The sequence below is a fragment of the Elgaria multicarinata genome, chromosome 7 (genome assembly GCF_023053635.1).
Source record: "Elgaria multicarinata webbii isolate HBS135686 ecotype San Diego chromosome 7, rElgMul1.1.pri, whole genome shotgun sequence".
In the NCBI taxonomy this organism is placed as follows: Eukaryota; Metazoa; Chordata; class Lepidosauria; order Squamata; family Anguidae; genus Elgaria; species Elgaria multicarinata.
Genome location: NC_086177.1, coordinates 91,605,904 through 91,631,347, shown reverse-complemented (window position 1 = coordinate 91,631,347; position 25,444 = coordinate 91,605,904). Strand labels below are relative to the sequence as shown.

General features: G+C 38.0%; 1 protein-coding gene across 2 annotated transcripts in view; it reads right to left on the bottom strand.

The window, feature by feature from the left end:
* The window catches only part of EMC2 (ER membrane protein complex subunit 2), a 46,110-nt gene that overhangs the window by 5,731 nt on the left and 14,935 nt on the right, over window positions 1–25,444 (bottom strand). For both annotated transcript variants that reach the window (XM_063131054.1, XM_063131053.1), the window contains exons 4-10: window positions 23,553–23,638; window positions 21,725–21,782; window positions 9,798–9,883; window positions 9,582–9,641; window positions 4,175–4,256; window positions 3,611–3,721; window positions 1,781–1,885 (exon numbers count right to left, since the gene is read on the bottom strand). In XM_063131054.1, the coding sequence (XP_062987124.1) occupies window positions 1,781–1,885; window positions 3,611–3,721; window positions 4,175–4,256; window positions 9,582–9,641; window positions 9,798–9,883; window positions 21,725–21,782; window positions 23,553–23,638 (588 nt within the window). The remainder of the gene's footprint in view (window positions 1–1,780; window positions 1,886–3,610; window positions 3,722–4,174; window positions 4,257–9,581; window positions 9,642–9,797; window positions 9,884–21,724; window positions 21,783–23,552; window positions 23,639–25,444) is intronic.

Genomic DNA, 25,444 nt, shown 5'->3' with positions numbered 1-25,444 from the left:
AATATATCAACAGGCCAAACCAGGCAGCATATACAAGTCAAGCAAAGGTTTGATCTTTATTCAGTAAAGATACTTATGATACTTTTTTGCTAGAGTAGGGTATAAACTTGAGATTCTGGCCAGCTTCTAATTTACGTAATTGTATCCTGCATAGTTAAATTCCCCTTGCAGTTTTCAGCTAGATATGGTATTTGTCACTTTTCTGCTAAAATACAGCTGAAGTATGTGATACATCACAAACATATGAAGTCACAAAGAAGTTCTGACATTTGTTTTAAATATATTTTAGTTGTGTAAAAATGTGAACTGTTCTGGTAAGTATCAACTGAGAGAGGGGCCAATTTACGATTGTTTTGATCCAACTCCAACATAACTGCACAATAGCTATGGAATTGGACCATAAACTTACAAAAAATACAAGTTGTATTTTCTAATTTACACTGCTACATTTGGAGGTAAAGCATATATGGTACTGTGAGTACCTCACTTCAAAAACTGAAATTTAACAGCAGTAAGTTTAGAAATTAATATCAGTGGCTGAGATAATTTTTTAATCTATTTCATACATATACTACTTTTCCTTTCCTTGAAAGCAAACCAAACTAGCTTATAGATTATTAAATTGTTTTGTATTCTTTTTATCAGAATCGGACGATCTGTTTAAAACTTCTCAATAGTGATTAAGACTCAATTTCAACCAATTATCCCCTAAATAGTATTCTCTTTTATTAAACTTAAGCATACTGCCTTTCAGGTCAATCTGCCATAACTCTAAATGGTGACAACATCAGCCATTAATTATATTTATAGCTGAATAGGTGCAGGTGGATGCAAAAGGATTCACTAGCACGCTTCAATTAAAACTGTATTTTTTAAAAACAGACAGCTATTGTAATGTATTCAAATTCTACGAACCCGATTTTAAATAATGACAGATCAGATCAAAAGTCTATCTTAGTCCAGCATTCTGTTCCCATAGTGGCCATCTAGATGCCTATGGCAAAGGTGGTAACACACCGCCTGCAGGCCACACCTGATCCTGTTGGCTTCTAGCGCAGTCCCTGCTGCACCGAATTTTGGTAGCAAACAGCAACTGAGGCTTAAAAGAAGAACAGTTTCGCTTGAAAGCAAGCAGAATTTGTCTCTTTTTAGCCTCCACTGCAGTTTGCCTCCAAATATGCAGCAGTTGGAACACACCTGATGGGGTGGAAAGTGCCCCTGGGACCCCCGAAGTTCCATATTGATAGCCTTGTGGAAGCAATTTCCATAGTTTAACTCTGTGCTGTGTGAAATGTTTCCTTTTACCTGACCTGAATCTTCCACCAATCAGTTTTGCTGGATGACCACGGTTTCTAATATTATGAGACAAGAAGCTGTTTTCCCCGATCCACTTTCTCCCTGTCCATGCTATGCATAATTTCATACACCTCTATTATGTCCCCCCCCCCCTACTCACCATTTTTAAAGCTAAAAACCGCACGTGTTGTATGATGGAACTCCCTTTCAACAGAGGGAATTTAACTTTCCTGCCATGATCATTTTGGTTGGCCTTTTCAGAACCTTTTCCAGCTCTGTAATATCCTTTTTGAAGCGCACAACTCTACACAGCTTTCCAAGTGTGATCGCACCAAAGATTTGTATTTTGATTCCTTTCCTAACGCTCCCCCTTTTTCATAACATCCACATACTGGGCTCTACTGGGCTCTAACAAACATACCTGTTTAAAAGGCCTCTTGTAAAGCAGTGCATGTATTTTACTAGAGTTTAACGAAATACTCACCTGGTAAGCTCTGTTGATTTGGTTTGCAGCCCAACTAGCATACTTCATATTGTCTTTTTTCATCTTCGCACTTGCCTTTGAATTGGAAGCAATATGGCTGGCAGACTAGAAGAGGAAGAAATCAGTAACAGAATCTTGAAAAGTAAACTAAATATTACATACACATAGAACGTCAAACACTGCCAACAGGAAGGCGTGAGCAAAGGGATTAAAATAAACCGTTCTTCTCTCAATTATCTGGAAGCAAAGAGTGCAAGATTTTTGAAATAAGAATTTTGAAATAAGAATAAAACGGGACATTTCAGTTCTACTAGACAGGAGAGCCTCTTTTGCTAGAAGCAGAAATGGCAGTGAACTCTACCACCGGGATCCGAAAGAACTATGTAACCAGGTCCTGCATTTCTCTGCAGACAGCAATTCTCCATGCCACATGACAATCCACTTTGGAAACTTGTGAATTTTTTAAAATCACTTTGCGATGTTGCACAGGGATATTGCTGTACAAAGAAAAGCTAAAAAAAAGCACTTACTATGCAGTCACAAGTCTCAAGGTGCATCTAAAGCAGCCACTTTGGATTCCAGTCATAGACATAGCAACAATTCAAAAACCTTGGAGGCAATACTTTTAAAAAATGAAGGCCTGACTATGCATAACAATCATGTTATTTCAGTTACAAGTCCTAAAACACAAAATGTTAGGACAACTTCAAAAGAAGAATCACTGTCAACACATACACAGCAGGAATTATCTTGTTTCCAGAAAATGCTAACATTTAGGCAGCACATCCTGACTGCTGTTTCCATGGGAATTTTTATTTGATCTGGCAGCATTAAAGAATCTCCAATCTTGTTAACAGATAGTAAAGCAAGAGTCACAAATGACCTTGAGCGGCGGGGGGGAGGGGGGATCTGTCATTTCCTAAGATTATCAGTCAATATTTGGTTCTCTTATCCTGGCATCAATAAAATATATTATACTTTAATCATAAGTATTCAAATTTGTGTAAATTCTAGGACAATGCTTTTTAAGGAGTGTTAGCAGGAATTTGTATCACTCCTTAAAAAGCGAGTAAGTCGGAAATCAAAAGTTTAAATACTCAGAATGCTTTATTTTTAAAAAATAAATCTGTGCATAAGAGGTGGGTCTTGCTTGTGCAACGGAATTAGTGGGATCCACCGTTTGCAGAAGGGAATCAGTGGGGCAGAAAGGGCATAGGCACTCAATTGGACTCTGTCCAATAAGAGCTATTCTGTACATGATGACATGCTTAAACCATGATGCCACAAGCATACATCTATTTTACTCCAAGCACATACTATATATACTTTATATAATGGAATATGGCATGTGTGCAGTCATTACATGCAGTAGTATATATATGTGTCCTGCACAGAACAGATATCCATGTAAGCAGTGATAATCCTTATAACTGAAGGTAAATACTAGGAGTCAAAATATACCATCTTTTTAATGAATCTTTTTAGTCCCAATTACATTCTTCTGTTTAGCTATAAAATAATTAGTAGGTATGATCAGGCACCTTTATGCTTTAGCTTAATTTTATACTTGAAGTGTAATACCAAGCAACTAGGATATCACTACTATTTAAGACAGAATGTGGACACAAAGACATGTTTTAATTATATGGAGAGAAATTATATGTTATTTATTGACGTTAGGGTAAGTGTACTCTCTAGCTAGGGAGAACTGAACTATCCCTGAAGCATGCAGAAAACCTCCTGACACAATTTTTTCACCTCTGCCCTTGCCCAAATTTAAATAAAAATAATTACTTTTTAAGATAAAAAATAAAATGCCTTCAGACTCACCATGTAAAGTCCAAACAATGCTCTCATGTTTCGGTTGTTCAGCTTCAATGCCTGTGCAAAATACTTTCTTGAGAGTTCGAGGTTTTCAAGTCCTCCTTGAGTATATTTAACCTATTGTAAAGTAAGGTTGGTGAAGAAGTTTTATTTTAACAAACAGTGTTATTATTATATTTAATTATTTAATGTATATACCACCCCATAGCTGAAGCTCTCTGGCTGGTTTACAAACATTCTGAAAAGTTGTGGCATTTTATATTAAGCCTCAGAAATGGAAACAGTTTGGTATGATTCTTCCAAAAATGAAAATGATGTCTGGCTGACTAACGCAGCTTAAAAAATAGAAGTGTGTCAAATAACTGATGCTTAATTCAAGCATTTAAATATAAATCTCTTAAGTGGTCCATATTGAAAGAACTCACTAGAAAATATAGGGGAGAGAATGTGATTCAACTGTGGCAAGAGATGCTTAATGGGCAAGCTGTAGGTTCACAGTGGAACCTGCCAATTGGCTGGTCAGCCAGGACAACAGCTAGCCATCCATCCAGACTGTTCTAAAATACTCACCTCTGCAAACTGCTGGCAATATAAGTGGTTGTGAGGGTTAGTCATCATGAGCTCTTCCAAACAAAAGGCTGCCTTTGCATAGCTGAAGAACAAAACCAGGAAGCGATAGTCAAAAGAGAGATTAAGCAAAAAATAATAATAATAAATAAATTTTAAAAATCCAACAGCAGTTCTGGCTGAGTTCATCTTTTTTTTTAACTGCACTATCAGGACCAAAACATTTTCAGAATATCTACACTAAAAAATCATTCAATTATTATTATTATTTTTCAGAAAAAGAGAACCAAAAGTGCAAGTAAGCCAGGCTTCTGTTTCCATTCTTCTGCTGTTCGAATCAGAAGAGAGATGTGGAAACCTCAGCTACAATATGATACATGGTTCCAGAGACCACCTGAGGTTCACAATCTCACTGACTGTAGGATTCACCTCCGATTCTGCACATTACATCAGAAGGGTACAAAGAACTAATTACATTAGTTTGCATTACAACTTCCCTACTTCTTTGTAACATTTAAGTCTATGCAAAACTCCAGTTTTCTCACACACGTATTTTCTCTTGACAACATGCCTTCTGAATGCTACAAGGTACAGGAGAAATATAAATATGAACTAATAGGTTACACACAGACATCGTTAACAGTGATTCCTATAATTTCAGAAGTTTGAAAAGGATTTTTTAAAAACAAAAATTATTTAAAACCATTTTTACAGCACCACCTTGCCATTTCTGGCATCGTGGCACTTTACAATAAAAGATAAAACAATTTCCATTAAAACCCTCAACCCACATTAAAATTTGAACCACCCCTCCCCCAAGCGCTTGAGAAAGTAAAAATGCTTTACAGAGGCGTTTAAAACAACTGACAGTAGGAGCCTGTCTAATGCATGGATTGCAAAGTTACTGCCAGAAAACTGATGATTTCACAAGATTTCTCAACTATGAACAGTTGAGAGGTATAGTACAATATGCAGAAAAGGCAGCTGCCTTGCATCTATAAATTGCCCTTAAATTATATTTAATCAAGATACTACGCTATTTTTTGAATATGTCTATCAAGATCTTAAAAACATGCAACAAAAGTGTGGCAAAAGTAACTTGAATATGGTTATAGTCAAGCCTGCCTTCAAACATACATTTATCACTAAAGTGTACAGACTTTAACAAGTATAGCTCTTAAGATCTGAGCCACTCATTCCCTTAAGCCTTTCCTAAGATAAAAAGAGTGAGTGCACGCTCAGCAGCGGTACAACTGCACATTAATTCTGCAAACATGTGTTACTAAGCCTGCATTTTCAAATTTACTTACTTACTATATTTTTAGGTCATTATTCAAACAATGAAGCTGATCCAGCAAAAGCCTCTGCTAGCGGAAGAGAAGAGGGGAATTATTCCCCTTTCCCCTTGCTCACCCTGGCACTACTTTTCACGCTATCCTCAATTCTCTGGAGTAGATCTTCAAAAGATGCAGGGGGCTGCAGGAGGAAGAGGGAATCAGCAAAATCCCCGCTCTTCCTCTGGGATCCCAAAACTTTTTGCAAATGGAAGGGCACAATTGGATTCAAACCATGGTGCCCGGGGCAGCTTACAAATGTGTTAAAAACCCACAATGATTATTATAATAGTAGGAGTCAGACTCACAAGGGCAGAGTCTAAGAACCCAAAGAATAAAATAAAAGCCACCATCTTCACTATGAAAACTTTAGTCTGTCCTACAAAGGCACACCTAAAAACAGATGCTTCTTCAATAACAATGGAACTTCTATAATTTTAGAGACACTATACTAAAAGCCTTGCTACTTGTTCAAGGCAACTTAATGTTAGTAATCAGCAATATTCGGAGCAGAGCTTCATTTGTGAATCTTAATGCTTGGGGCAGTACACTGAACTCTCCACTGTGAATTCCCCACAAACATTCCTGTGTTACTTCTGAATTTGGAGCCTGGGTATAGGAAGCATTTGCATGGGGAAATCAGTAAATAAGGAAGGTTAAGCACCCATTCTGCCTACGGACTGCCCCCTGAACCCTCCACCCCACCCACCAGTACAACACTGTGTTAGCATTATAAGCATCAGATTAAAAACATCATGTTTGTCTCAAAACATGTCGTTCAACTCTATTGAACAGTTGCAGCAGTGGCCAAAGCAGTGGTTCAATGGTGACAAGGTGGCAGCAGGAGTGGAGAAGAAGCAATGTGTGATTCAATTCTGAGTCTCAGTCCCATAGAGGCTGAAATGTTAAATCCTCAAATGCAGAAACATAGTAATTCTAATACTAGTATTCCTCTATAAATAACAGTGGAACTGCATTACTTGAATTTATATCCATTACTCGTTATACTGTAACTGCTCTTGCCTTTTCCTCTTAAATTAGATGTCTATGGTGAGCAATTTGGCAAATAGGACTCAATAGCCAGGATCAACATGACTTAAATAAGCTTAATTAAGCTGTGGTGCATGCTGAGTGCTATTTGTCTAATTACTCACCTGGGCGCAATTTGTCATGTCATCCAAACCCAGGCAGCATGTCTTGCTTGAGGGGAAACAAGCCATGCTGCCTGGGTTCAGATGACACGACAAACCACGCCCGGGCGGGTAATTAGGTAAATCGCACCTGGCACATGCTGGCATGTGCCACAGCTTAAACAAGCCACCATGTGTTGTTTAAGCTGCTGTGATCATGTGAAGCAGGTCATTATGAGTTATCACAAACTCAGCAGAGAATCTGTTCACAGACATGAAAGATTATTCTAAAACTACTGAAGTAGATAACACTACTGAAAAGAAGACTGAAATGAACATGTATTTGTGCTACTTTTAAATACCTCCCCACAAAAAAGAACTCTGAAAAAACTTATTCATAGACCGTCTGCATTTCTTAATACTTGAAAAAACCTATTTCGTTATATGGTCAGGTAGAATGCATTCAGTCTTGATGCAACTGTTCAGTAACGTCTGCCATCAGTTCTATATATGATTAAGAGGGGCATTAAAATATGGTTCAAACTGCTAAACTTTTTTTTAGCCTCTGATTTTGTAAGGTTCTTTTCAGATAGTAATATCTCTTTCATACAGTCCTGTTCCTTTCTCTTAGATTGTGAGCCTGTGTCAAAGTGCTTAGTTTTTAAACCCCACAAAAATAATTATTACAATTAAAAAAGCACTGTCCATAAAATATAACTGCAGAACAAAATGACATGTTTATTAATTCATTCTTAAACAGAAAGATTTCCAATATTTTCAGTTATAACTATAGAAGCCATAAATTTCTATATTACTCCTAAGAGTCATTTTCTCTTTAGATGTCGTCAGGATAGCAAAGAAACTGTATTATAACTAGTGAATACTTCTGCGAATGTAACACAGTTCTTATATATATATACACACACTCTTGAGGTCTGCATATAAAAGTACAGACCCACTGATACTACTTCCACGTCGTTGCCTTTTGGTAGGGTAGATTTAAATCACTGATCTAGACCATCAGTTCTATTTAAATCAAGATTCCCATTTTGCAGTTCAGATATTTCCTACACACACACACACTAATTGGTTGCTATATCAATCAATGCATATTAGTTTTCAGCTAAATGGTCTTTATACTACCTAGGAACATAATCCAAAACTTTTGTTCATGGAGCTACACATCAAAAAAAAAAAAAGTATCTTCTTAGCGACATAGAAGTCACACGTGAATTCCCACTTGACTAAGAAGTTGTAATTCTTTGGTTATACAGATTTCTACTTGTCACATCTCTGTACTTAGGAGGACACATTAACCAACATCACGTTAAAGACAAGAGCCACAACTGAGCTTCAGATTGCTCTACTCTTTGCTGGAATGTAGCCTAAATGCCTAAATCATTCTAGAAACAAAATGTGGTAATTACTGAGCAAAATAGTATTTTTCCATGAGATGTAAAGTACATGTCAATGTTCTTTGGTTGATAATTATAAATATTCATATTTTACTAAAATAGTATAATTCATAGGGGGATATGGATTAAAGGATGATATAAGTGAACATTTTGATATATTTGTATTGATGTTATACTTTATTTCTAACTAGGCTATTTTTAAGAGGAAATATTTTTGTGAACCGCCCAGAGAGCTTCGGCTATTGGGCGGTATAAAAATGTAATAAATAAATAAATAAATAAATATTTAATATAAACAATTTTATAAAACAATTAAAATCCAATTTAAACAAAACCTATTCTATTTAAAAAATAACTAATTTTATCTTTGTTGCCTTTTGCAGACATTATTAACCAACTTTAGATTATTCTGCCAACTAAAGATAACACCATGCAACTGATATCTATTCCATGAAAACTTATGCGATAATAAAAACGTTAAATTTTTAGGATATTACAACATTCTGCTGTTTTGGCTATAACATACAACACAGCTATTATATATTTGTGTCTCTCTTATTTAAATAAAATGCTGATTATAACAATAAATACTGCAGTTTATATTAGACCATTTGTTGCAGGACTAAATCTGGTTACTAAAATTATGTATTAAACTCTATAGGCAATAAAAACGTATGTTATCTCTGTGAGAAAGAGAGGCTGTTTTTTTGTAAACCCAATGATAACAGCTGCCTTTTCTCCTGAGTATCTCATTATTTTCCTATTCTCTGAAAGGGAAGGAAGGAAACAACATGGTACAACTTAGGCCTGGGCCGAAAAATAAAGACAGGCGGGGGAGGGGTGGAACCCACAATAATTTGCCTTGGGATGAAGGTTAGAATTAATGCTGTGATATTAGAAAACTTGAACTAAGGCTTGGAGCTAATCCACTCACTTCGGGATTTCCTCTTGTCACTAAAGCAATAAAAACCTAACAAAAACGTTAAATATCCAATAAGAAAGTTCCTACAATGCTCAACATTCTTAACTGCATGCCGTCTTTTACCTAGGAGACCAAATACCCTTATTTTAAAGTCACAGGATTTTTTCTTAAAGAAAGCAGTAATGTATGCTTTCAAATCATGTCTTTAGTATAGCTCCTCACTGAGGGTCCTAAACTTTAAATACAGTTCATGCATTTCATTTCTTAAGTTTACAGTTTTGTACTTATATCTAACAAAACAAGTTAAATATTGCTGGTAACTTGCATGCCCCAAATGTGCCTATTTAAATTAAATTTGTCTGGGAAGTAGATGAAATGTATTCTTATTAGCAATTAAAAAAGCAGCAACCTTCTCCCCCACTTAAATAAAAAATACGAAATGGATTTGGCAGCTAGAACAGAATATTTATATGTATATTATTTGTTCTACTAAAATAAAATTGGGTATTTTCCAACAAAATGACTTAAAGAAACAGTCACTAAGATCTCTTCTTTTCATGTAAAAACATCCCTCAGTCCTTTGCAAAATGTGCTCTGCAAATAACTTACTCATGTTCATTGATGTAAAGTTCTGCAAGTTCATGCCAGGCTTCTTGGTCACCAACAAATCTAACCAAACAGAGCAAAAAAACATTTTGAAAACTGAAGGATTCTATAAAATGAACAGCATGGAGGCAAAGACATAAATTAAATGTAAATTCCATTTTAATTAAAAAGATTTATCAGAATAGCAACACACAATACGTATTCTTATAAAACACTCACTGTTCCAGATACTCATTCAGCTCTCGGATGGCTTCTGCATTTTTCCCCTGGGCTTTTCGAATGGCAATCTTTCGTTTTCTTGCTGACTGTGGGTTGAAATTAACAGAGGATTATGTGCTCATAATTCCCTGGGTTTTTGTGAAACAGGCAATTTGACTGTGCAAATTATTATCTCAATGCCAGAGGAATTCTACTGCAGAGCAACTGCTCGGCTGGAGTTTATAAATATACCCCATGACAACCTGCTGAGAGATTTCAAAACTTTGCTTGCTATCACATTACGTTTTACTTTTCATGTACAAACTGTATGCATCATTTCATCCAAATAAGTGATTGTCCAGTTTCTGATAATTACTGAACAGTAGGGGATCCTAATCTTTATCTAGCCCAAAGTCTACCAACCTATCATTCATGTGCTATCTCTGGAATAGTCCATCCCTGGAGATTACAAAACTGTACTATAACATTTTACCAGAAGCACTTCCCCCAGGTTTTCAAGACCTTCTCTTTCTGTTTAAAAAAAACCCCTTTAAAACTAGTATTTACATAACTTCCAAAACAGAAATCTGGGTTTGCTGAAGCATGTTGCAGAGAGCATACAAAAAAGACAAGCAAAGCTGTGCAAATGATTTCTGGTGGTTTCAGTTTCCAACACACTTTCCAACACAGCTATTTCAACTGTCCCATCAACTGTCAGCTGTTCCATCAAATTAACAAGTTCATAATGGGAAAACAAATCAAAAGACACACCCTAAGAACTTTAGTCTGGGAGCACAAGCCAACAGCCAAACGACTGAGCCAACTGATCCATTTTTTTTATTTTTATTTTTTACAAACTTCATTTGCAGCAACAGAGGAGACAGTTCATCACCATGAGAGGGGTTCTTTCTTTCCACCTCTGAATGCCATTCCTTCAGAAACACACAAGAAGGGCCTCCTCAAATGGTTTGGAATTAGACTTTTCAGCGGCTGCTGCTCTATTTGTAAACCACAGTATTCCCACACAACAGAAGCTATTCAGACCTCTAAGCCTCCTACTAATGGAAACATTATATCCTTTTCTGGAGCGCATGTATAAACTGATCATTATCTTGCATTAACTCCTAGCAGACATTTGATCATAGAGGACTACAAAGTTGGTGGAGAATGTGTAATACCGAATTCTAAGGTCACCGGTATTAAGCATGGCATGCACAAGCAAACAACTTTTTTGAACTCCACACATTTGAAGTGTTCATCCCCGTTCTAATTAATTGATTTCTTAGTTAATTTGGAATGAGTGTTTTCCTCAAACATTATGAAATTGTGGACTTCATAAATCTTCTGCATTGCTATAACCAAGAAACCTCATTCGGTTTACCTTTTTAACTTCCTTATCACTCTGCCCACTTCCTAGATAACCTGGCTCTTCACATCATTTCCACCATCAGTGTGAAGGAAGCAGACCCACAGTAGCTAGGAACTTACAAATCCTATCCTCTCTGGCTATGCAACCCCGTTCCTTTCTTTCAACAATCCAAGTGAGATCTTAACCCGAGAAGTCCTGAGCCTTGACTTAGTACAGATATATTACCAGTAAGAGATGTAAAATGATGTTGGACAGAGTAGTGTGATCTGGGTTCTAGTCCCCATTTGGCCACAGAAGCTCACTGGGAGACTTTTGGCCAGTCACAGACTCACAACCCAACCTACCTCACAGGGTTGTGAGGATAACATGGAGAGGAGGATTATGTACACCACCTTGGATTCTTTAAAGAGGGAAAAAAGGGGGATATAACTGTAATACATAAAAACAAATAAAATGGCGTGGCCCCATCCTTTTGTACCATCCATCATCCCACACTGAAGAATGGGTACTCCCTTAGGATGTGCATTGGCTTAGGCCAAATCCCAAGTCAAATTGTGCTGCTTTGGTGAGATCTAAGTCTCCCCCAAGGTGAAGCGTGATTCCCTCTGAACTGACCGGAACCCAAAGCTTCACCGTCCCAAAGCTTTGTGTCCAATTTGACAATTTGGAGAGCTACATAAAGGCAGGCTGAACATCTACAACTCCCCCCCCCCCTCTAATTTGATTCTGCTTTTTCATGTATGGAAAACGTGGTTGAGTGTGTGGGTGAGGCAGAGGAATTGAATGACTGACAGCTCTACCTTTTAATCACAGGGAATGGTTTACCAGAGGGTTCTCCAATCACTGCGCTTGTAGGAAGGAATTTGAGTCTTATAAAATTCTTTCCTCAAGGATGCCCTACTTCTTGTTTTGCTATTCTCAGTTCAGCTGAGAGCAGTAACATGTTGAAGAGCTTTGTGTGAGAAGAATCACAACAGAATAAAATTTAATAGGGATAAATGCCAAGTTCTACATCTAGGAAACAGAAACCAAATACACAGTTACAAGATGGGGGATACTTGGCTCAGCAATACTACAAACGAGAAGGATCTTGGAATTGTTGTAGATCACAAGCTGAATATGAGCCAACAGTGCGATATGGCTGTAAGAAAGGCAAATGCTATTTTGGGCTGCATTAATAGAAGTATAGCTTCCAAATCACGTGAGGTACTGGTTCCTCTCTATTCAGCCCTGGTTAGGCCTCATCTAGAGTATTGTGTCCAGTTCTGGGCTCCACAATTCAAGAAGGATGCAGACAAGCTGGAGCGTGTTCAGAGGAGGGCAACTAGGATGATCAGGGGTCTGGAAACAAAACCCTATGAAGAGAGACTGAAAGAACTGGGCATGCTTAGCCTGGAGAAGAGAAGATTGAGGGGAGACAGGATAGCATTCTTCAAATACTTAAAAGGTTGTCACACAGAGGAGGGCCAGGATCTCTTCTCGATCCTCCCAGAGTGCAGGATACAAAACAACGGGCTGAAGTTAAAGGAAGCCAGATTCTAGCTGGACATCAGGAAAAACTTCCTGACTGTTAGAGCAGTGCGACGGTGGAATCAGTTACCTAGGGAGGTTGTGGGCTCTCCCACACTAGAGGCCTTCAAGGGGCAGCTGGACAACCATCTGTCGGGGATGCTTTAGGGTGGATTCCTGCATTTAGCAGGGGGTTGGACACGATGGCCTTGTAGGCCCCTTCCAACTCTGCTATTCTATGATTCTATGGCTTCTGCACTTATTCCTTCCTGATTCCTTAATCTCTTTATTCCCATATTCCAATCTTTTTTTCCTAAACCCTTCCTTTTCTTTTCCATTCCATCTATCCATCTTTCCGGATCTTGCAGAAGTTAAGCTTCATTTCTTGCTGTTGCTTGTTAGTCTCCCTTAGAAATAGTTATATAGGCAGTGTCACTTCCCTTTGCTCCTATTTCCCCCCACCCCCGAAAAAGGTCTTTAGTTCTATAGATTTTATTTTGAATTAAGTTTTTTTTCTCCTTCCTCACACCAAAATCAACTTTGATAGTGCCTAGGAGGAAAGTCCCTGCACCTATATTTATGAAATTTGGCAGGCCTCATCCCCTTACAAAGGATCTACTATGCCTACAAATTTCACCAAATTCTGTTAGGGATATTAGAACCATTAATGGATTTCCCACTGTACACAATGGGAGATAGGAAGGTTTGTTCATTCAGGATCACACTTTGGGCTTTTACAAGAGTTGAATTAGGGTGCCTCCAATTCACTCCAAGTTAAATCAAGCTGTTTTCCAAAGCTCTGGTTTGGTATGAACTAAACCTGGTGGCCGGTGCACAGCCCTCATATTCTCTAGTTGGAGAAACACGGCTTTTAAATATTGACTGGGAGTTTTAGATAGTCTTTCATTATTCTGAAATATCATAGGAGGAAAACTAATTACTGTATTGGAAAAGGCATCAAAGCTTAAAACATGGAAGTCTGCTGAAAGTACACAGTTCAGCAGCCACTGCACAATCCACACACCTACTACTGTTCCATTGTTACAATATATACATATTGAGTTTAAACTCTCTGTGTAGGGAACCTGTGAAATCAGCCCTCAGCTGGCATTCCAGACTTACAACCAGAAATATAAATCTTTTATGCTAAATCATGGTCTAATCAAATGATGAATTTTGGTAAAGCTATTTAGGGGACAACCCTGAATAGCACCCCAGGAACAAAGCGTTTTGTTTTGGGGTTTTTTGGATTCCCCTTCCTGAAGCTGTAGAGACACTGCTATGGCTTCAGGGGCGGGAATTAAAGATTCAATCCCTCCCCTCACAGCCACTATGGAAAAACTTATGGCGCCTGTTTTCCTAAGTCACAAAAGTGGCCTCGGATGATGTTGCAGAGGTCAAAAAGGAGGCTTCCAACGGGCAGAGAGGGGAGTGGAAAAGGGAGGCTGGGATATGCAGAATCCTATGGGCTCTCCAACCTAGTCCTCCCCATGGCACTGTGTCTCCTTTACACAGGCTCAGAAGCTGTGTAAAGAAAAAAAAACTTTAAAAAACAAAAACAAAAAAAGGATGGAGAGGCAAAAATTGCCTCCATTGCCTGGCAAGGCATAGGATACTCAGAAGCCTCCAAGAACAGGTGGAAATCTCATAGGCTGCACCCTTAAAAGATCCAAATAATCCTTTTGAAAGGAAGGAAGATCTTAGGTAATGCAACTTACTAAGCAAAGCAATTTGACTAAACCCTTCTCAAGCAAAGTGAATACTGAATAACCTGAGCTTCACATTCAGCTTACAATTTACAAACTCTTGCAGGATAAAGCCTGTCTATTTCAGTTTCATTCCAAATCAAAGTATTAATGCTGTCCTACTTTATGAAGTAATATATTCCAGTACTTTCTGTATTAAAAGAAAACAATATATAATCAGAACGACCATTTGATTCAAGGAAGCTCATTTATCTTTGTTCATTCTGTATCTGATTTATAGAATTGCAATGAGTAGATAGTAGCCCTCCCTTGATAGGCAGGTAAGAAAGTGAGAAAATGATTCACTTCAATGGCTAGGCTAGAATGCATTTGTAAAAGTATTTGGAATTTTTCTCAAAACAAGAGATTCTTGAGAACTAACTTGACATACAAGAAGAATTTCCCCCCTTTTCATTCAAAAAGTATTTGACCAGTACCTGGTCAAAATGTGTCTGCAACCCGATCCGTTTTGCTTGACCATGCAGAACTGGTGACATGGAATTTCCCCCTATCCATTTCCCAGCATTCAGAAGAACAAAACCCTACAGAGATTACTGGCTGGCTCTGTAAAGCCATCATTCTTAATGGAAAGATATAGGTCATCTTAAAGAAACACTTATGTTATAATCAGTATCAAATGAGCCAAGGTGCTGTAGTATATCCCATATTCCTTTATTAAACAATGAGCTATTCCAAACCATTCCTTTTAAAAAACTAATAATCCCAATTTAGCTCAAGAACTAATCCTCCATTTGTCATGATTTCTTTTTAAATTAGTAATAAGTAGACTCAAAGTGAAGTGAGGATTTGAACATGTGTCAACTACTGCATTTGATTAGCAAGACAGACGTAGACAGACTCTAGAAAAAGCTTTTAGTGAGAGAGGAGTTCGATGTTGATGATTCTGTTTCGAAAATGAAATTTGCTGCATTTTGGACCCAAACGTCCCTTGTGAAATATTTTAAAATGAGTAAATTTGTTCAGTTTACTTAAAGCCTTTCCCAAAAAATAAATAAATAGATTTTTCAACTCAAGATCAAGCCATTTCTCCAAAAGTAGAATATCGCAATTTTAGAGAGTCAGAGGAACCTAGGGAAAGAACCATTATGGCAAGATCATGTCGGTACAGCAGCTCATAAAATCAAGAACAAAGATCCTTACTCCAAAGTACTGGAATACCAGTGCTTATCACCAACTGCTACTGGCCTCAGGTGGTTGTGCCCTGTGTGGTAAAAGTGATCTTGCATGGCATTTACCAAGAGAGGGTAAAGACAAAATCCCTCCAGACTCCTTCCATGTTTAATAGTAAAAATGGGATTAGAAGGTTGCCTGAGAAAGGGAGATACTCCTGGCTCTCTCCCGCTTGCCAAAATTAGATCCAGTTAAATTACTGCAAATAAAACTGGTTTATAGGAACTGCCTATTAGTCATGAAAACTTAATTATGCCAAATTGATCAGGAAGGGGTAGAAGGCACAGTAAGTCTTTTACTGGAGTAAATTTTATTGGAGATCAGACAAACTTTCTAGCTTCAAGACATCTTTTTTCAGATAGGACAGGGGTCAGGAACCTCAGGGGTAGGGGACAAATCCACCCCTCCTAGAGTCCCAATTTGGGATTTTTCCTAGAGTCCCCTGGGATTTGGGGGTTTCCCATATATCCATGTCCCTTCAAATGACCTGGGCCCTTCCTCCCTGACACCAATCATTTCCTGGCTTTTCTACAGTTTTTCCTGATTCTAAAAGATTGAAATACTTCTCCAAAGGCTTACTATTGTCATTAAAGCTCCTAAGTAAGAAGTTTAGCTACAATACATTGTGGTGTTTTTTGCATTTTGGCCCTGCTAACCACTGAAATGTGGTCTCCAGGAGCTTCTCCTAAGTTGAACTCAGCCCTCTGGCTGAAAGCTTCAGCACACCTGAGATAATTTCCAAGGACTTACGAAGAGGACATTGGGCAATCTTTTTTTAAAAAATGAGTAAAGTACACACATGAATATTTTAAGCCAGGACTGAAGCTAAGCTCACATAAAACAGTACTTGCTTTCAGCCAGTGTGGTGTAGTGGCTAGAGTGTCAGAATGGGAGTCGGGAGATCCAAGTTCTAGTCCCCACTCGGCCATGGAAACCCACTGGGGGACTTTGGGCCAGTCACAGACTCTCAGCCCAACCCACCTCACAGAGTTGTTGTTGTGAGGATAAAGTGGGGAGGAGGAGGATTATGTACGCAGCCTTGCATTCCTTGCAGGAAAAAAGGTGGGGCGTAAATGCAATAATAAATAAATAAATAAATATAATCCCTATTCAGACATTGTAGTCTTCAATCAACATGTGAAGGTGGGATGGACACACACACACTGCTGATAAGAACACTAGTCCCTCCCCCGCCACACACACACGCCAAATTTCCGGGGCTCTAAATAGCATAGGCAGCCTACCTAAGAAGAAAAGGTCTCCCACTTCAGAAATTATCCCTCCAACTTGTGGAGGGCAACAGGGATGACAACATGTGGAGCGGAGCAAGCATGCTCAGCTTCCCCTCTACATGTTGATTAAAGACAAAACTAAAAATGCCTAAATAGAGCTTCTCACATGTCATTGTGTGACTTGGGGTGGTATGTGTGTGTTAAGTTTTTTATAAAAAAACTTATCATTTTTATAAGCCTTTTGTTCACATGTTTTCTTTGCTTTGTCTGAGACAGAGAAAGCACTGGAAAAAATGTTCTTCTTTTACCCAGAAGTTTTATTATACCTTAACTATAAATATTCCTTATATGCGTTACCTGCCTCAAAACTGATTTTGCAAAACACTGAAAAGCATACGTAAGACCTGAAAAAGGAAAGTGAATTAGGAAAACATGAGAGCTGCTTAATTCTCTAAAATTATCAGCATAGGAAAAATCAGTGTTAAGTATATAAAAAAGTTACCGATGATTGGAAATGAGTGGTATCTATAACAAATGTTTCAATGACTTCCATCACAGACTTTATTTCAGTGTGTTATTGTTTTAGTTTTGGCTACTTATCATTTGTTATATAATGAAATGTGATAAAACAAATTATATATTGATTTCATACATTAAATTAAAATGTTTTAAAGGTATTATCTCCTTTTTATTAACTAGCAGGAAAAAGATGTAAAAATCATGCATTTGTATTTTTGTGTTGTTTGTATCAATGAAAGATTTTCCAGGAACTGAAATGACTGCAAACTTTTTGAAGCCTGTGTTTCTGATATAATGCCGTGATTCCAAAATACATAAGGAAGACAGAGATGGGAGACCAAACACAGAATTTATTTTCTCTCATTCACTCAATTTCCCATGGTATGATTCACTTTCATAACCCAACATCATCTGCTTTTTTCCAGCAACTCGGAACTATTTTCTGGAGAATGCTCTAAATGCAGTAAAGGTTCAAAGTGGAAATCTTTGAGACATCAAGAGCTTGGAGAAAGGAATGAATTCCTAGCCAAAGATTCAACTGTTGAGGCTAATGGAGTATAACAGAACCTGGCCATACATAAGACGTGTTGCTCAGAACTGTTTTTCACCATACGTCAAGGCTACATAACCCTACATAATACATGGACTATGACTTTTAAGTGCCCCATTTTTAATTTAGGATTGTAAGTGTCCCTTTCATATGAAAATAAAATCTATTTTAACATCTTTTTTAACCTTAAAATGTTTGCCCCTAGCTGTAGGATGTAACAATGACTGGCAATAAGATGCACTTTTCTATTACATAAGCTAAAGTTTACAACTCTCTGTACCCTAATGGAAAAAGCTGTTAGATATTAAACTTGTTTTTAATCCTTGGGCAGCCCCTATCTTTCCTGTTTGAAACTGTCAGCTCCTGCAATGCATGATTTTTACATGACTTATGTGAACAAAAGTCTATGTTTCACTTGCCAAACAAGAGAAAATGTTTAATATATCTAAGCAGCTCCATGTGTCAGCACACCAGAAGAGACTGCTTTAAACTCAAGCTTTTGCCAAGACAAACTCAGCAATAGTTTCAGTTTAAAACCATGAAGCATTTATTTTCCTACAGCAGCCATATGTACACATGGAAATAATTAACAGGTAGATGACATATAAACAACTCCAATACCTGACAATTTATCAAAACGTTTTACTTAACTGTCATTCATTAGGATACAAAATCAAACTAGCCACTCTTACCTGAAGAAAAGGCATTTGCTCAATATTAAGCAGATTTTATGAATTGTAAGAAATTTAAGTAATTGGCTGTTGTAATAATTCAATACATAGTGGCACTCTTATCTGTATTACAGCCTGAGAAATGTATAGCACAGTGGTATTGAGCTGGAAACACTAAGATTCGTATTGATGCACAACAGAAAGAGTATAAAACTACAAAGAAGGATAATGGCATTATTAATGTTATTTCAAAAGCTTACAGAAAGCCTAATTCTTTATTATTTATTGGAGGTTATACATTCTCTGTTATACTTCTGTTTTGTTGGTTGAAAACTAAAACATTATAATGCAATTCCTGCAACCTTGCAGTTTGCATTTGAATGGACTACTATTTATGTTTTGGGGGCATTCAAAAGATCATGCTTTCTTACATAGCAACAGGTACAATAGATGCTTTTATGCAAACCATATGATCCAATTCATTTTTTTGAATGGGCCCAGTATGACAACTACTCATATTTAGCATGCACAGAGTGCAGCTTTATTTTTCATCAGAATTACTACATTTGATTAATCATGTTTATACATACAATAAAATAAAATGTTTAGTTTGACTTGTGAAAAAAGTTCCAAAACTGCATACAGTTAGATTTATTTTTAGTTGGCCAAATTACTTGTTTTTTTTTAACACCAAACACACAAACAGCAACTTTCTAATTAATCCATTGACCCAGGTTGCACTTAATAGCAACAAAGGATAGGCTAGTTAACCCAAATTCTGCCATGGCCCATGCCAAGCACATATTGATGTCACTTTAAATATGCAACCTCCAACAGGTCCAATCAGAAGATGCTCAGTGACATCCAAACCTGGACGCTGTGGGTTAATTGTGGGTTAAGCAACCCCAAATTAACCTACAATTAGTTAGGTTAACTTTGGGTTATTTAAACCATGATTCACCTACAGTATTTTGGTTCAGACGTCACAAAGCAAGCTCTGACTGGAGATTGCATATTCAGAATGGTGGCGTCATGCCACCGTTACATTCCAAAAGGCCTACTGTCTTACATTAGTATCTGTTCTTAATGTTTCTTCTGAAAGGCAGCTAGACAACTTCAGTCTAGTAATGCAACCTAAGCAAGCTGGCTTTCAACATTTTAAACAACAGCTGGCCCAATATATTCTCATTATGTGAGAATACAGTACAATACAATATATTCTCTTTATGTGAGAATACAGTTATTAAGAGTCTCATCTTCAACCCAAATGATCAACATTCCGTTCCAACTCTTACCAGGAAACATTTCGGTCAATTAAGCAAAAGAGCATGAGCATGGGGAACACTTCCTACCATGTTTTCAAGATAGCAAAGAAGATAACTTGTTTTCTCTAACCTCTTTATAACATAGAAGACTATGATCATTTCAATTAAAAGAAAGCAGTGGCATGGTAGACGTCTGGGAACAAAGGATTGGGTCCAAAAATGTCCTTCCTAGAACACAAGGGCCTTCGATCCAGTGGATTCTCCCATGAACTGAAGAGGAAGCATTTTTAATCAATTTCCCCCTCCCTTTTGCAGATACCAGCACCACTTCCCATACTGATCTGGCGTGTCACCCAACCATCTAAAGCACATTTTATTCATGTATTTATTCATTCTTGCAATAATTTATAAACTACTTGTCAAAGTATATCTGTCGTCCCAAGTCAGTGAACAAACTTCCATTTAAAAACAAATAATCATTCAATTAAAACCTTAATACACGAACTGGGGAGAAGCAACTGATTAATCACAGCAAAAGAAGACTGAAATAACAAATATCTAAGGATGAGGCCATGTGCATTTCCTGGGTTAGAATGTTCCACAGGTACAGGGCCTAAGGCCCCAACACTGGTACTCATCAAGTCAACATCTCTTATTGATGGGCCAGAGAGCAGGTCTTTAGGAGTTTATCATACAGCCTGGCCAAACACATACGGTTATATGCAGTCCTTCAGGTAACATGGCTTTAAAGCCACTTAGGGCTTTAAAAGCCATGAGCAGCGCTTGGGCCAGAAACTGGTGCAGAATTGGTATAGGATGTTCCAAATGCTTAGGCCCTACTAGTGTTCTGGCTGTACCAACTGAAGTTTCAAAACTGTCTTTAAAGGCAATCCCACATAGAACTCATTCCAGTAGTCCAAGCTGTAATATAGTCCAAACTGTAACCAGAACGTGTCACTGTGGTAAAGTCTGCTTTCTCATCAGGGCTGCAGCTAGAAGACCAGCTGAAACTGGGAGAAGGTACTTCTGACTACTGATTTGCCCTGTACCTCCACACTGAAAGCTTCAAATCCTGGAGGACCCCACCCCCCAAATTGTATAACTGACTTGCAACTCTACTACATAGGCTGCACATCTCTATCCAATTCAGATGTCCCAAACCACAGGAACTCTGTCTTGTCAAGATAAAATTTCAGCTTGTTTGCTTTCATTCATCCCAAAACTGCCGTGAGACACCTGTACAGAACTACTACTACCTCACTGGGATTAGATAGCGTAAACAAAAATGTAGTATGTATGTTATCTGCATACTAAAATCCCATCCCATCCCAAAACATCTGGATGACATCTCTCAAGATTTGAGGTGGGGGTGGAAAGGCAAAAAATCAACTGAAAAATAGCCTCCCCACATTCCATGTGCCTCTGCTGGTTTGAAGACCTTTTTGGGGATGGAAAGGCACCATTTCAGTTATCTCTCATGGAACTAGAAGCTGTAGTAACTCTAGTTAAGCAGCACAACAATGCTTTTTCTATTCACCAAAACAACTGCCCTCTTACATAAAAACAGTTTAAAATTATTTAATGGAGCTTTAGAAACTTCATTAAGAGTTGAAAATATATTGAACTGGGTCGTTTGATTTGCCTTTTGGAGTATATAACATTTATTAGCATCTAGATGATGTGCCCAATGAGGACAAGTTGTACCATTCTACAGCAAGACTAAATACATTAATATAAGCTTAACACTGGGGGGGCAGGGGAATTAAATTCACCATCTCAGATGTTTCCCACTTTGGGATTTTACCAAATGTTCTTATGAATAGGGAAGTTATACTATATTAGCACAAAGTATATAACTCTGGTTATTTTTCTATGGTTATTTTTCTCTTCAACTTACAGTGTTGGTTGAATCTTCTTGCAAAATTCTGTCATACAGCTGGATTGCATCATCATACCTGTTGTAAGGTGCAAACAAAAAACATGCAGGTGAATTGCATATACTTAGAGCCTTTCAACCCAACCCAACAAGAGACATGTATGTGCACAGCCAGCAGAGATGTGGAGTTCATCTGGTTGTGGACATGAATTTGCATAATAATGCCCATCTGGCTAGATTAAATTGGCTGGAGGTGAATTCTAGTGTATTCAGGGTCATCAGCTTTTTGGGCGAAGGGCCACGGCTCAGTGGTAGAGCACATGCTTTGCATGCACAATGATCCAGGTTCAATCCCCAATATCTCCATGTAGGGCTAGGAAAGAAATGTGCCTCAAACCCTGGATAGATGCTGCCAGTCAGTGTCAAAAATACTGGGCAAGACAGGAAGTTGCCTTATGCTGAGTCCTGTGTTCCTATGTGAACGAGTTGTTGCATGTAACTCAATAGTAAACTATGGCAGACATGTGGCTTACTGTGTACCTGTGGATAGGGTTTTTTTTGTTTCCTATTACTGTAAATTGTCATAAGCTGCTTTGAGGATTATTCAATCAAAATGTGAGGGGCAACCTCTAAAATAAATAAAACACTTTATCATCAGTGTAAATTTCTGACCAAGATATAAAGAGAGGAGGTTCGAAATTCAGAATCAGACAATAGATTTATCTACCCAATACTATCTACTTCATTTAGGAGTGGCTCTTCAAGATTTCAGGCACCTGCTCCCAGAGGTGCCAAACATTTCAATTGGGATCATTTTATACATGCAATTCATATAGGGCCTGTTCATATAAGAATTGCATGTACAACTCCATGCCAGCCCACTGCGGATTAATTTAGACAGGAGGAGCTGTGGAACATGCCAGCCACCATTATGAATATACAAGCCCCTGCCGGGAGTTACTGTGGCTTGTCCTATTGTCTGAACCCAGGTTATTTGAGGGTTAAGCAACCTTTGCATAACCCTAAAACAGACCGAGGGGTATGAAATAACTCTCACAGCCCAGGTTTGGATGACATGACAAGGAATGGCAACCCCTGACCAGGGCTTGCATATTCATAATGCGGGCTGGCACATGTTGTGGCACCCCAAGGGTTAATTAACTCACAGTGGGTTGTCATGCCATCCAAACCAGGTTATACTCTACTGCTGAAGTATGGCCCATCTTCATCATCACCACCATCAGGGCTCTTTTTCTATATAGACAGATCCTTCTTCCTTATGTGGCAATTGTGTGTATGTAATGTCTTCAAAGAACAGCCTTTGCTTCAAAAAGATCACCAGAATTGTTTAGTAGATGTTGTGGCCCAAAGTTAGCCAGTTGTTTTTAATATACTGAGGACCTCTTTATGAACACGCTATCTGAGGCCAAGTGTTCCATTAGTGTCCATTTTATTTCTGTTTCTAGGTATCAGAAGAACATATTTTCACATTCAAAATCCAGAGCTGTGGACTAACCAAAATTAGCAAATCTTCACTAGGTTATGACCTATCTCATGAACAAGCCTATGTATAACACAGGACATCATTGAAAGAGTTGGAATGTGCTACTAAAGTTTAAAAGTAGTTGGCTGGTAATTTTTAGATACTCTGTAAGAATGTTTTTTTAATTGTACACAACGTCTCAAATTAAATTCTCTAACATTTCATACTAACTAAAGTCTGTTTATCTATCACTGACAATCCTATCTTATTACCATGTACACAAAATTTACTCCCTTCACAAAAATTTTGATTGTGGGAGGCTTTTTCAAAGCTGTGTCTGGAAAAGATTTTTTAAAATTCAGTTACCTCTCCATGGCTTCAAATCTCATGCCTGTTAACCGCTTAACTCTATGGCTCCCAGGGAATTGACGTCTCAGCTCTTGAAGACAAAACTATATTTTTAAGAACACCACAAAGAAAGAGAAGTTAAGGAACATACTTTTCTCTCAAGTTTGAAATCAACATATGAATGATGTTTATTTAAGTACAACAAACGAGAGGCTCATCTGGCAGCAACCTCTCTTAATACAACCCAAATTACCATACCAACACTTCTCCAGCAATGTTTGAGAGATAACAGGACACAGATAGAACCCAGATTTGGGGCTACAAAAATATTCTGTAGTTCAATTAAAAATATACCAGAAACTACCCTATAATTTATTCGGACCATTCTTTTGCATTTCAACCACATAATGTAGTTTGCACTCCGGTGGACAGCCTTACACAGTTCAGAAAAGTAAAACAAAGTGCACTTAATAGACTACTTAATGTTGTCTCCTAGAATTTGACTTTTGATTAAAGGAAAAGAAATATTTATGGGATAGGTCAATAGCAGGTATTGAAGGCACTTTTAGTTGGAAAAATAACTCCAACACTAACTGTTTCCAGATATTAGAAGTTCTTGCATGAAATCATTAGACTGGGCAAAATTAAGAAATCTGCAAAAAATAGCATATTTTAAGAGAGGAAAGAGACAGACAGAATATTTTATAGCTGTAAGTTCTTGATATAAAAGGGGGTCACGAAAGAGCAGATGAAGTCAATTAAGGGAACAGGAGATGTGAGTGAGTGCTAGATTAAAGAAGATCTCAAGCAGGTGCATAAAAGAGAAATAAGATTAGATTGGAGCATGAAAAATGGGAAGTGAGATATAGATGCAAAGCGAACAAAAGCTGGTGAAGAGAAGCGAGTTGAGTTCTATTCTTCAATACAAGACATGTGGCCAGTGAACTTGTCTGAGTTTCTTCTTTGTTCTCATCTCCACTTAGGCAACCCTTTCTGCTTTTGCCAGTGGGAACATCCACATTCATCTGCCATATTTTCTTTGACACTGTACATGCATGAACAGAATCATAAGGAAGCATGGTGGCCAGGTTCGAGTCGCTGGCAACCACACCAGAGAGGTTACTGTCTCAGGGCAACAGGTCAGGGAATATGCCTGGCCATGCAGTTAATTTAGTTGAACAACTCTGGAGGAGAGAGGCTTAACAAGGTCAGTGTGGCAGGCAAACTGAATAAACTCAATGGCATAATTTTGGACAGAGGTGAGGTTAACATGGTGTAACAAAGGAAGGCAAAGAAAGACACTGATCAGTGAGAGAAAGCGAGAGCATGAATCGGGGTTTCAGTAGTGGGAATGACAAGGGAAAGTGTATTTTAGAAATTTAGCCCATTGTCCCTATTTCATATCTATTTTGTTTCAAGAATGGAAAAATGGCACATCAATTTTTTTAAGTAGCATGGCATTGCAGACTCTGAAAAAATGTATTTAATTAAGGCAGCCCAAACCTGACACACTTCCTGACTTCCCCTCCCCTTGCCTTCTATTTTATCATGGGGGAGGGGGAGCAGCCAGAAAGGAAATTAATAATACTTAAATATAAAAAGGGAACTGTGAAAATGATTGTACTTTAACCCAAATAAGGCAAAGAAAATGCAGACTCCAACTTCTAACACACAGGTACTAGAGGTGGCTGCCAAACGTAGGTGATCTCACTAAAGCCATGTGCTGTGTGGTTCTCTGTGTGTCTGTGTGTGCATGTGGGGCTGTGGGAGGTGTGAGCATGTTTGCACATGATAGAGATGAAGTGGGAGAACTACAAGACCTCTGCAGGCCATAAACAGACATTATGAATTTGAAGAAACAGTTCTGAAATACCGAACACTTATATTAACAGCTAAATGAAGGTCTAACA